Source organism: Pomacea canaliculata, linkage group LG7 (genome assembly GCF_003073045.1).
Source record: "Pomacea canaliculata isolate SZHN2017 linkage group LG7, ASM307304v1, whole genome shotgun sequence".
Lineage (NCBI taxonomy): Eukaryota > Metazoa > Mollusca > Gastropoda > Architaenioglossa > Ampullariidae > Pomacea > Pomacea canaliculata.
The window spans coordinates 25,800,688-25,812,801 of record NC_037596.1 but is presented as its reverse complement, the minus strand read 5'-3'; the positions used below and the strand labels follow the sequence as shown (position 1 = coordinate 25,812,801).

General features: G+C 37.1%; 1 protein-coding gene across 4 annotated transcripts in view; it reads right to left on the bottom strand.

Moving 5' to 3' along the window:
- Positions 1–94: 94 nt before the first annotated feature.
- Positions 95–12,114, bottom strand: part of LOC112568638 (protein capicua homolog) — a 56,223-nt gene continuing 44,203 nt past the window's right edge. For all 4 annotated transcript variants that reach the window (XM_025246029.1, XM_025246031.1, XM_025246030.1 and 1 more), the window contains one exon: positions 95–11,982. In XM_025246029.1, the coding sequence (XP_025101814.1) occupies positions 11,606–11,982 (377 nt within the window). In that variant the 3' untranslated portion in view covers positions 95–11,605. The remainder of the gene's footprint in view (positions 11,983–12,114) is intronic.

Sequence of the window (12,114 nt, the reverse complement as noted above, 5' to 3'; positions counted from 1 at the left end):
AAATGGACATTGACAACCCACCTTCACACACTTCAACATGTACATCATCTCAGGTGCACACCTTTCACAACTGCAGCAAAAGAAGCGCAACAGGTGTAACTCCCGATATATTTATTTCTATGCCATGTTGGATATGCTAAAGTGGATGCACGAAAAACAACGGTGGACAATAAATTGTGTCTAGGGCATTTGTGTGTGTGTAGGTATGATGTGACACCCTCACCTTCAGTGCTGTGAGGGCTACAAACAGTTTTTATTTTTTTTTGTTTACTTTCCAGTAACGTTGACAACACAACCACGGTCAATACCACCGACAGAGGTGCCAGTGGGGCATTTTTAAAAATTTAAATAAAAAAATGAAATTTTCAAAAAGTCAAACATGTTGCCATGTTAGAGGCACGCAGGGGAGGATTGTGTCCAAACTAGATACAAGAATATCAACTCTGTAATGTACTGCTGTAGTACAAATGTACCAAAGACTCAGAGTTGTGTACAAATGACAGGACAAGGTCCACAAAGTCTTGGAGATTGCAAACACCCCTTTACCTCAGAGTCTCCATTGGAAGCAAAGTTCATGGCATGAGGAATTGGAATTTCCCTTGCAAATCTTTTCATGCACAGCACACACTGGCACAAGCACACCAGGCATTAATTACACAAAAGCTCTTTTACAAGTATGCATCACACATAACCACCTGTACACTTACTCCTCTAATGAGTTTAGGTTTTAATTCTTTAAGAACACAATGAAAGATTGTGAGGGAATTTCAATCTTAACCATACTGGAGTGAATTCTGACCATGGAAGAAAAACAGACATACTTTTCACGCACATTCAAGTTGCACCCAACAAACAGTACATTTACCTGGACGGTTAACTCTACCCAAGTTTCTGTTTTATGAAGTCAGTACTAGTGACAGCACCATGAGTTGGTTTTTTCCTTTCAAAAGGAAGGCCGGGTTGGGGAGAAGGGGAGAGTGAGGGATTATGATTGGTGGTTTACACCCAGCCAGCAACTAAGGCTGTATCAGGGCAAGGCAGCCAGCCCTGTAAACAGATGCTACATGCAGAGAAAGTCTGTAACAAGAGCTGAACCCAGGACAGTCATCCCTGACTGTATTGGTGACAAGCGCTAGACTTGCACCACCGGACTGCCCAAGCCAGCAAGGCCATGTGATAGAATGGTTATACAATGAGGAGTGAAGGAGAACACTGAAAGGATATGCATATCTTATCCCAAATATCATATTCCAACCAACAGGGTAACAACTGTTGTCCTAGACACAAAAAAATCAGTAGTGAGATTTTCTAGGTAGCCAACGGCAGCCTGAAAGCAAAATGATCTACCACCAAAATTTTATTGAAAGCTGAAGTGATAACATTCTAAACTCTGGTCAACTCTTTTCCTTACGGTTACTTGCAAAATGATACAAAATACTAACCTTAGTATCAGGTAAAAGTCAGTGTCAATGTTAACATCTACTGGGAAAGAAAAAGTGGGGACAGAAATAGATCACAATGGTCAGAGTTTCAATGAAATGACATCAGCAGCCTGTGTCTGCAGCTTGTAACATTTGTGACAAATTTCAAATGGTTACTAGATCGTGGATTTTACAATAATAACATGGACTAAGAGAAGCCTGAAAAACATTTGAAAAATATCTCTTTCCAATAAAGTGCCATGCAACCACGTAAGAACATTTTTCACACACCTACACATTAGCTTCACAAGTATAATTTTACACAATAAACATGCCCAACTCACGTTTTTTTTCCAGAAACAGAATGTTTCCATTCCTTTCATACACTTTATGATCAGGTATTCTATCACTCATCACTTTCTATCACTATCTGCATTCATACATCCACAGGCGTAAGAACTCATGCACCTCTGCCATTCTCTGTGCTCCACAATGCACAGTCCATGAAATCTGCTTCCAAAAAAGCTCCCATAGGCAGAGATGAGCACAAATGTAAAATAATCACTGACTTGCCAATCATCAAAACTGCACTTCAATCTCGAAAACTATGTGGACGCAAATTTCATAAGTGGGAGCAATGCGACAAGATGACATTACACAAGATGACACAAATATTGTCATATTCCTTTCATTAACAGCAAATGTTTCTGTTAATTAGATGAGATGAATTAATCCTCATCTGACCAAAAAATGGCTTTCAGAAAAAAGATGTGCTAGGTGTTTTTTTTTCTTCACATCTCACTGGAACAATGCAAAATAATATACCTCTATTGAGCACACCAAAACTTCTTTTTTAGCCATGAGTAGGTTAACTATAAGAAAAAAAATGCAATGGCTGTTGGCACCACAAACTGTACATAAAATTCATGAAAAGTAGCAGACAGTTCACCAGGCCAAAGAGCCATTGTTTTCAGGTTGGAGACCATGAACAAAATTGTATCCAAGTTTTTTTCCGCCATACTCATGGAGGACAATTTAAAGACTACGAAGAAATAGAGAAAATGCTAAATTCAGACAAAATAGATATGTTTTTGTAGAGCTATTAGGAGGCAGTGCCTCGTGAAAGGTCCAAGGATGCATGCTGTGCTAAATCCCAGCAATAACAGTCAAAGCTACAAGGACCAATATAAATTTCACATTTAAATTAAATTTTTTCCAATAGATCAGTCATAAGCTCCAAAGGATTCTCTATGACAGGCATCACAGCATCCCATCATAAATTGTAAATAATTCTTCACCATTCTGGACCAAGCTTAAGAACAAGATCCATCCTAAACACTAGACCAAGCTGTGACAACATTTTAAAAATATTTTTTAAACAGAAGTTCCCAGAAAGAAGAGACTGAACCTTTACAAAAATTAAAGAAAGAAAATAGTGTAAACACCATTAAATGCAGTCCTTCTGCAGTAAGCAGTGTGCAGTGCTTTTAACAAAAGATTCTTCATTTTCTTAACTTAGGTATGATTGCATGCAGTGAGGATGGGAAAGAACAACAAACATACATGCACTCATTAGCTGTCAATCAGATGTTCCTTGTCACAGCTCTAAATAATCCATCTGCCAGAATTTGTATACTGTGAAAAGAATTTGATGCATTTTTAATAGTTACTTCCATGATGTTTATCTTACAGATTTTTAAATAGTAAAACACTGATAATACAATGTCCAAAACAAACGGGTGAAGGCAACATTGTCCAAAACAAATTGATGGGGCAACTCTAGGTTTAAAAGAAGTAGAGACAGGCAACTGTCTACAAGATGTTTTGATGTCAAGATGTCTAGAACAAGCTGGAAAAGGCAACACTAGGTTCAGAACAAACTAACACTGACAGCACATGCCAAAGAAATTACCTCACCTAACTTTTGTTAGATAAAAATAACCTTCTTTTAACAAACTCCAATTTTCAATCCACGAAGGTTAAACTGAGATGATCGCCATGGTCCCACCAAATCTTAACTCTGTCATTGTTGGAAAAAAACTTCAAAAAGATACTTCAACTTCTGCTCAGAACTTTTGCCACATACCCAGGGATTCCAACAAACTAAAATGTAGACTTAATTTATAAATGATGCAAAACAGTTTTTTTCAGAGAATGGTATCATGAAACAGATTAACTATTTGCAGAAGGAACAAGCATTCATAAAAAAATTGTAAGGCCCATTAAAAGCTCTCAACAAAGGGATGCAAACAAAATGAAATTTAGAATTAACTTCTGAATGACACAAAACAACAGCTTTGTCAGCAATTATGAAAACAGGTTAACTATTTGCAGAGAAATAAGCTTTTCATAAAAATATTAAAGGCCCATTAAAGCCTCATAATGCAGTGCAAAACAACCCATAATTACATTATGGGCCACAAAACCTGAAATATACATTTCAATCACTTGATCATGCCCACATCAATATGTTCAGTCAAATCTGTATTTGGAAAGATCAGCACAATAATCAATGACACTGCAGCATGACCTGCCCTTTAGACAGAAGTAAAAAAGAAAAAGTATGATTTTTTTTTCTTCAGATTCTGATGAGGACAAAATTTTCAGTGATAAAATGTGTTTTCTTCTCTTTAAAATGATAATTAACTTTAGTGACTGTAAGAACTATGTATGCAAACACAAAAGTACAGAAATTTCCAGTGAAAAAGCATGCCAGTAGTATCCTGAGCTTTTCGAAAGAACCTTTAATGGACCTTTCACAAAAAAAAAAGAGTTCATGAGGTATTATATAACTTGTTTGAAGGAGTCAGGTTCACTAAGAAAACAGACTTCAATCATGTACCATACAGCACAGTTTTTCATCAAACTTTTCTTTACCCTGTTGAAACATTTACTCAACTGTTGAAGCCTGTCATTGAAAAAATAGCCATTCTCACTTTTAACATCATTCTTACCATCTTTATCTACCTGAGAAGTCTGATACAGTAAAAGTTAATTTGCAGTATAAATCAACCACCGAAGGCAACTTTTTCCCAAATGACTCTACAAAACTGAGAGGCAATTTTGTCTTCCTATGGAAAAGTCAGAACACTTTCCACAGCCAAATTATTCTTTCTTCAAAATAAACTGAAAATGCATCTCTTGCACAGCTGGATCACCATTACAAATATCTTCTTTTCTCGCCAATGAACACAACTGTTTGCAAAGAGCAACTAATTTTTTTCCATCTGCTTCCAGAATCTAGTTTCACATAATCTAAATTTATTTGGATGGTTTGAAATTCTTCCAAAATGAAAGTCTGAATGAAATTTTAATTCCCTTTGACCTGAGATGACTGATGATGACAAACAATGATGTTCCACTCTGAGCTGTGTGTATCTGCTATCAAACTTGAGCCAAAAATCTTTAGAGCTTGCTACGAACTATGCTGTAGCTACCTGCAAAATGATGCGAGAAGCTCAAGGCACGTGTGTGCATGTGTGTGTGAGTGTGCATTCACGTGTGTATACGTATGTACATGAATGTCTGTAGTTTAATTTGACTCTGACCATCTGTTGGGTACGAGTACTACCATTGCAAGTTTGTGCACAGATCAAGAAATTTGATTACAGATTTTGTTATGACAAGAGGCAGCGATCGAGCTACTAAAACCATCACAATATATAAACAAGCAGAAAACAGCTTCATCATACTTATCATTACTATAGATCCAGCAACCACTTGTGGAGTAAACATGACATGCCAATATTAAACCCCTCAAGCTTGCCGAACAAAAACAAAAAACAAAAAAACTGCCATTTACTCTTACAGAAACAATCACAAACAGCAAAATTCTTCAAATTAAACATTTATACATGCTTCCTTTTTTAAACAAAATATGGAAACATATGCAAAGATAAAAATTACATTTTTTAAAACCCAAATGAAAATACAAAAAATAAGAAATATTCCCTCTGTACTTCTCTTAGCCAAAGGAAAATGCACACTATACATCTGTACATTCTTTATACAAAAGTTATATATCACGAAGTGCCATTTAGAAGATGTTGAGGGGAGAATCAATATTTTACAAACTTATGTACAAAATCTTTGAAGGATACATTTATGCTTTCCAGCATGTGTCTGACACAGAAATAACCAGTTTTACAAAGAAGCTCTGGCTGTAACACTCATAGTTCACATTTTGTGGTTATGATTTCAACACAGATACTTATGGAAAAACTATGGACAGCTTGTGTGTGTGTATATATATATTGCCTTTCTGCGAAAATAGATCAGTTGTCATACCTATTGGCTACTTTGTGAACACATTTAACTCCACGTTGTTTGCTAAACAGATTTACTTCACAAACGGAATTAGGAGTAGGCTATCACCTTGTGTTTCAGGTGTTACAAGAACTTTTACAATATGCCCAGCATTCTACCTCTTCATTGACTAATAGGAGGAGACATACAAAGTCGGTGCTGTAAGTGATGCAGTCTGGCACAGTGATCCCCGAAAGAAAATTTTGTTCAAAGGACAGTAATACAAAGAAAACAGTCGACAAAAGTGACTATACATAAAAGTAAATAATGATGGCACATAAGAAAAATTTCACTACAGACTACAGAATTAAAAAAAACAAAAAAAAAGGATGTAAAAGTTTATCGTCATATAATATGATTATGAACTCTTTCAAAGCCAGATAATGATAATGGCATGGTCTGAGAGGACTGTAAAAACTGTAGTCTCCTCACTTTAAGTTTCTAAAATATTTTATAGAATCTTTGGATTCTTAAAGGTATATCCTCAAGGAGTTAAAAAGAATGTGTACATTCAGAGTAAGCTAGCTAACGGAAATTGTAAAACAAATAAAAATTAACAAATTGTTTTCCCCATCTCATTATCAACCAATCTGAAATTTCATGTTTAATGGCATCTTCTTACTGCAATCCTAGCTCTTGTCAAACAAATCAACTCTCCGTGTGGCAGTAAGCTTCTGACAGATAAAAAATAGAAGTATTTTCTCTCGCACACATAAGCCCATTCTGTCCTGATAACGAAGAGTCAGAACTGTTTTTATTTTTGTTTGCCTGACAAAGTCTCCAAGAGAAATTCATACTCATTAAGCTTCGTAGATGGCCATCTAGTTTCAAGCACTACAAACACTAAATTTCTGTTCAACTTATCACTGTCCATTTTTAAGGCATTTCAAACACAAAAGAGTATTGTCTACTGGTTTGTAAGACATTCTGTGTTAATGTAATGGTTGTCAGGTGGTATATATATTTATTGGTGTTTCTATCTACTCATGGCTTAAGAGCTTATCTCTATACATCTGTAAAATCACCTACTTCTTGAAACAGGCTGATAGCCCAATCAATGAAGTTCTTTCTTCTTCTTCTTTCTCTCACACACAAAGAGAGAGCAAGAAATGCTAAAGTAATAAAATTTCTCATATTTGCATCATTGGATTGCTAACGGAAAACTTTCAGGTCTACAAATTGAAATCTTTGCTTATGACTTACATTTTAATTCTTCAGATTGTTCATGTTTAAAGTATACTGGTCAGATGGGAATGCATACCCCAGAAAATCAGAAAAATCAATCTCCTTCAGTTCCAGTAAAGTATAACATAATGTTGTGTATAACTAGAGTTTCTAATCTTCAAAATTCCTAGGAACCAAAGGATGTTTCAGTCACAAGCGTTAAGCTGGGTGATTTATTTACAGTAAGAAAACCACATTGTGTGCCTTAGTGTGTAAGTTTGTATGCAAGAGGTCGACAGTATAAAGAAAATTAAAGTCTTCTTCAGGTGCCATCCCTTCTCTCGAATACCTTGATAAAACTATTTGTAGCTGCCAGAATTCAAATAAACACCAGTTTTGGAAGAAAGTTAGCAATGTAGAATATTTGGAGGCTAGTTTTTCATTTTCAGGAACATATAAGATTCATGTACATCTTCAAACATGGAGATTTTACTGGAAAATACATTCAATGGTGATGTAGTTCAGTCCCACATATCTGCGTGATCAGTTTACAAATTTGGTTACAACTTATACAATAAAGACACATAACAGATATGCTCTTTTACCGACAGACTTATTTTAACATAGCATTTTGCTATCTGCAGTTTAGAACTCCATGGCACTTTGTGCTCTCATGAATATGGGATATTTTGTAGCCTTTAGTGGGCAGGCCAACAGAAATTTTTCCTCACAAAAAAAAAAGTACCAGTACCAGAAACAAGCTTTTTAAAAAAAGAAAAAAAAAGTCACTCTCACCGGATTCTTTTCTAGGAGTAGAACAGCTTCTGCTTTCTTTTGCAGCAGACAAATGGTGCAGTGATCACAAGCCATTTCTGTAACTTTCAATGAACTGCATTAGATAATTACCAGGTAGGTGCCTAAAGAACTGGAAGCAGGTGTGGCAAGACACCTGGCCTCGCAGCCATGTTAGTCAATCCATATTTTTATCACACAGTATGGTAAATTTTTTAATCCACAAAAACATTTCCTTTGATGTTCTGCTCAGAGATGGAAGAAGCAAGTAAACAGTATGATTAGCTCTCACAGGCTTCCACGGCTTGTTGGAATGTTGGAATTCACAGTTAACAGGCTCTCTGAAAATTTGTTTGCAAGTGGTTGATATAAATATCTAGCAGTCCCAGAGAAGACTGTGCCAGGCTGAATAATCTTCCACAAATGCTAAGCAAAATCACAAGAGACCCATGATAATATTTACTGGACATTCTCACACAGCACTGCTCACAAGATTGGGGGTTCTGTCTCTATCTCCGCAAGAAAGAATGCTTGTTCTAGATCCACTTTAGCACTTGTTGGAGGGAAAGGGTAGGCTAAGAGACCAGTCACTCTCGATTCATCACCTGCTTTATAGTTTCCCATGTTTTCACAACACACACACTTCTCCTCACCAGTCCCCTTCCCCAACCCTTGGAAAATGAGGGTAGGGGTGGGGCACTACAGACAATAATAAGAACACCAATTCATATTCTGCATGCTGATCCAACTCCCAAGGATGACAGGATATGCAGAACACTTACACAGAAACTAGACCTCCTTAAGTGACCTGACAAAATCCAGTGGACGCTGTCCCATTGCACTAAAAATATTGCCAAAGTCCACAATATGTACATCTTTACATAGCTTGAGTGGTCACTCTCCAAACCAAGGATAAAAGTTTTCTCAGCATCTACCAAAGTATAGCAGTGCTTAATATACACACCAGTTGTGTGTTCTGTTAAAAAAAAAATAAAATTGACATGACAAGGGTAGACATTTTTCACAGATATCTGTTTTGGTGGTACTGTAAAGTATGTTATCTGTCCTCGGAGACAAGAAGGACCAGCTTGCACAGCAGACATAGCAACAGTAAATTAATGTCATCGGACATTTCCAACTGCTTGTTGTTTATGCTATGTACAACAGTTGACATCCAGACAGGGCCGAGAAAAAGCTGTAATCCTTACAAAGCTATTAATCACAGCCTTCAGTAGTTCATAGTCGTACCTCTTTATTTTCTTCTTTTTTTGGCAACAATGTACATGAAGACTGATTCACAATGAACAACCAGCTGAATACAATAGATCAGGGTCTTTCTCTCCCTCTCGCTCACTTTGCATAGCCTTTCAAAAATAGTATTATTCCTCTTGTCCTTTCTCTACACTCAGTTTCTTTCATCTCAGTCTTTTCTTGAATGCACTTGTAGATGACATAAGATTTTGATTAAAGTAAATTACCAAAAAAACAACACTGACACACACCTACTCTGAATAGTGTTCATAATTATGTGTTTCTTAAAAATAAGCAGTTTTTCGCTTTAAAAAAAAAAACTTATTTTGAAAATGAAACATGCAACAAGAAAATACAAGCAGCTGCATGCAAATGGATTTTCTTAACAGACATGAAAAAAAGGTGCAGGTAGATGTGCACTTATAAACACACACAGACACTCATGCACACACATGCAGACACACATACTCTATAAACATCCCCACAGAGCTCAAGAAAAAGTAACATCAATAATTATACCAATATGTATTACAGATCCACTGAAGTTCAGAACAATACTTGATTTTATTTTCAAACAATATTTAACAAGAAACGATACAAAGTTCTGGCCCAACATTTGTAGCAACCATCTCATTTACATAAACTTTTACTCGCTGAAATATTAAAACCCATAAAACAACACTTTTCAGCAGAGAGTACATGCTATACGTCTAAACAATATCCTACTTTAAAACGTGAAACACTCATTAACAGATCATATCCAAAATATGATTTATATCAACAGCAAATAAATTTTGCCACAGGGTTAAAGAGAATAAAGAATGAAAGCATTCAGAAAACCATTTTTGCCCAAAATATTTCAAATCAAACAGAAACAAACAAAAACACAGCCATGGGAAGAGAACCACAGATGGTTAACTAAAATCAAACCATACTAACATGCACCACAAGGGAGACAAAGACATGTACCCCTCTGTACCTCCAACTGGCCCCTCCCCTGCACTTGCTGATGAGTATACAGGTGAGAAAAATAAAAACCCGATAAACATCTTGTAAAAGAAGGCCGTAGGAGACAGACTGCTGACATAATAAGCACAAGACCATACCTCCAGGTTCTGGTTATACCAGCTAAAATGCATGATTAAATATACATACATTATCATGTGCATTGCCAGCCACTTTACAAGGTATCTTTCTTTTTTCAGAAGCATGAACCAACGTATTTTGCTCTCACTATGTGTGCAGGCATGTGCATGTGCACATACGCATGGATTGATACACTTTTTACAAACTTTATCTATCTGAACTGTGAATCAAATGATTGTATATGAAGACTGTATATATTGTGATATACTGCAGAAAAAGGAGGAGCCCATTTAGTCGGATTCTGTCCGATCTTGCATCAACAATGCAATTTCTATGACTCTCTCATACTCACAGTCACTCTTTCTAACAAATTTTTTCACTTGCTTGCTCAAAAACAGAAGAAAAAGAAGTGCAGATCACTTATCATCCAAAAAGGATGCTTCTTCTTTCACAGCATATAATCCTTTGGAACACCACATTCATGTCCTCGGGACAGTCTAATTCCCTGTTCCTCTCTCAAAATGGTCAAAATCACCCTTGTGTGGCCAACTTCCTGACTACAGAATACAAACAGCATTTCAACACTGAACATCCCAAAAGAAACAACAAAAACAACTAGTTAGTGCTGAGTAAATGTGCCCTTCAAATTACATCTTTTTTTTCCCCACCAACAAATGATGTTTTTTTAAAAAACCAACAAAACTGCGGACAACATCAACATTCAAATTCAATGTGAATTTATAAGCTGTTCACTAACGAGGCCAGTAAGCATAGATCTATAATCAGTTTTGAGGGAATATTTAACAACACTTAAACGTTTGACATAAGTGTAGAACACAAAATAGAAATGCTGTGCTAGCATCTTCCCTCCCCAAGGTGACCGCCGATCAACAATTAAAATTAAAACCAAAACAGGGACAAACATTTCATTAACTAACAAGCCAGCAAATACAGTTGCAGAATTACCAGGAAAACTCTTCACAAGTGGTGTCCTAGACAACACTGTTACAGACATACAAAGAACCGATTTCATTTTAGCAGTTTCTATGTGAACAGAAATAATCTGAAAAGAGCATGCGGATGGGGAGGTAATTTTGAAGGAACACTTGCGTACATGCATGCATCCTCTCTCCCTCATTATTCTTATTTTTAAGCTCACTCTGTCTCTCTCTTTCACACACACACACAAAACAACAACAATCATAGCCTCCATTTGTGTGAAAGTACACATCCAGGCATACAATGAAATCTGTCAAAAGACAAATTTGTAACCCTCCACGCTCTGTCAAAGTGTTCCTCTGGGCACTGAGATGCTTATACTTGACAGCTGTGCTGAAACATGGACACCCAATGTGGCGAAGGATAACATCAAACTAACAGTGAAAATGTTGCTTTCTGATGCCTTCTCCCAAGGAAACAACACAGAAAACAATCTGCTTCTGAGACTGATTTCTTCCCAGTGTGCAGTCACTTCTCACAAGTAAGCACAGACAATCCCATCATGAAAACGAAGAATCCTTCATGAGTGTGTAGGTTTTACAGTATTTCAATAACTATTCCCAGAATAAAACAAAACTAGCAAAATTTCATGACGTCTGGTGCACAGATGCAGGAGGGAGCATCTCCCCACGCCCTGAACTCACCATCGTCTGCTGCGTCCCCTTCCCACTCATCTGACCAGCAGATGGGGATGGTGTGTAAGAATCTGTGGCAGTGGAATTTCTTGGTGAGGAAGAGGAACCGTCCATTCCCACCGGCCCTCCACCAGTCGTTGTGGAACCACCACCAGAGGAGCTACCACCAGCAGACGAGCTTGAGCTTAGCTGGCCATCTTCCATTTCTCGCACCGTCTGCATTGACATGGCCATCATCTTTTGCCGCACTTCACGGATCTTCAGTTGCAGGCACATTTTGTTGGGAAAGATGTCGCTGTGCTTGGCCTGAAAGGCCAGTGTAGCTGGAGCTGTGATGGACAGTAAAAGATTTTAGGATGCATGTGTGTAAGTGAGAGACAGAGAAAGTGAGCAAGAGATGTGGCAGCTGCACATCATTATAAAAGCATGCATGACCCATTTGCACACAATACAAATTCATC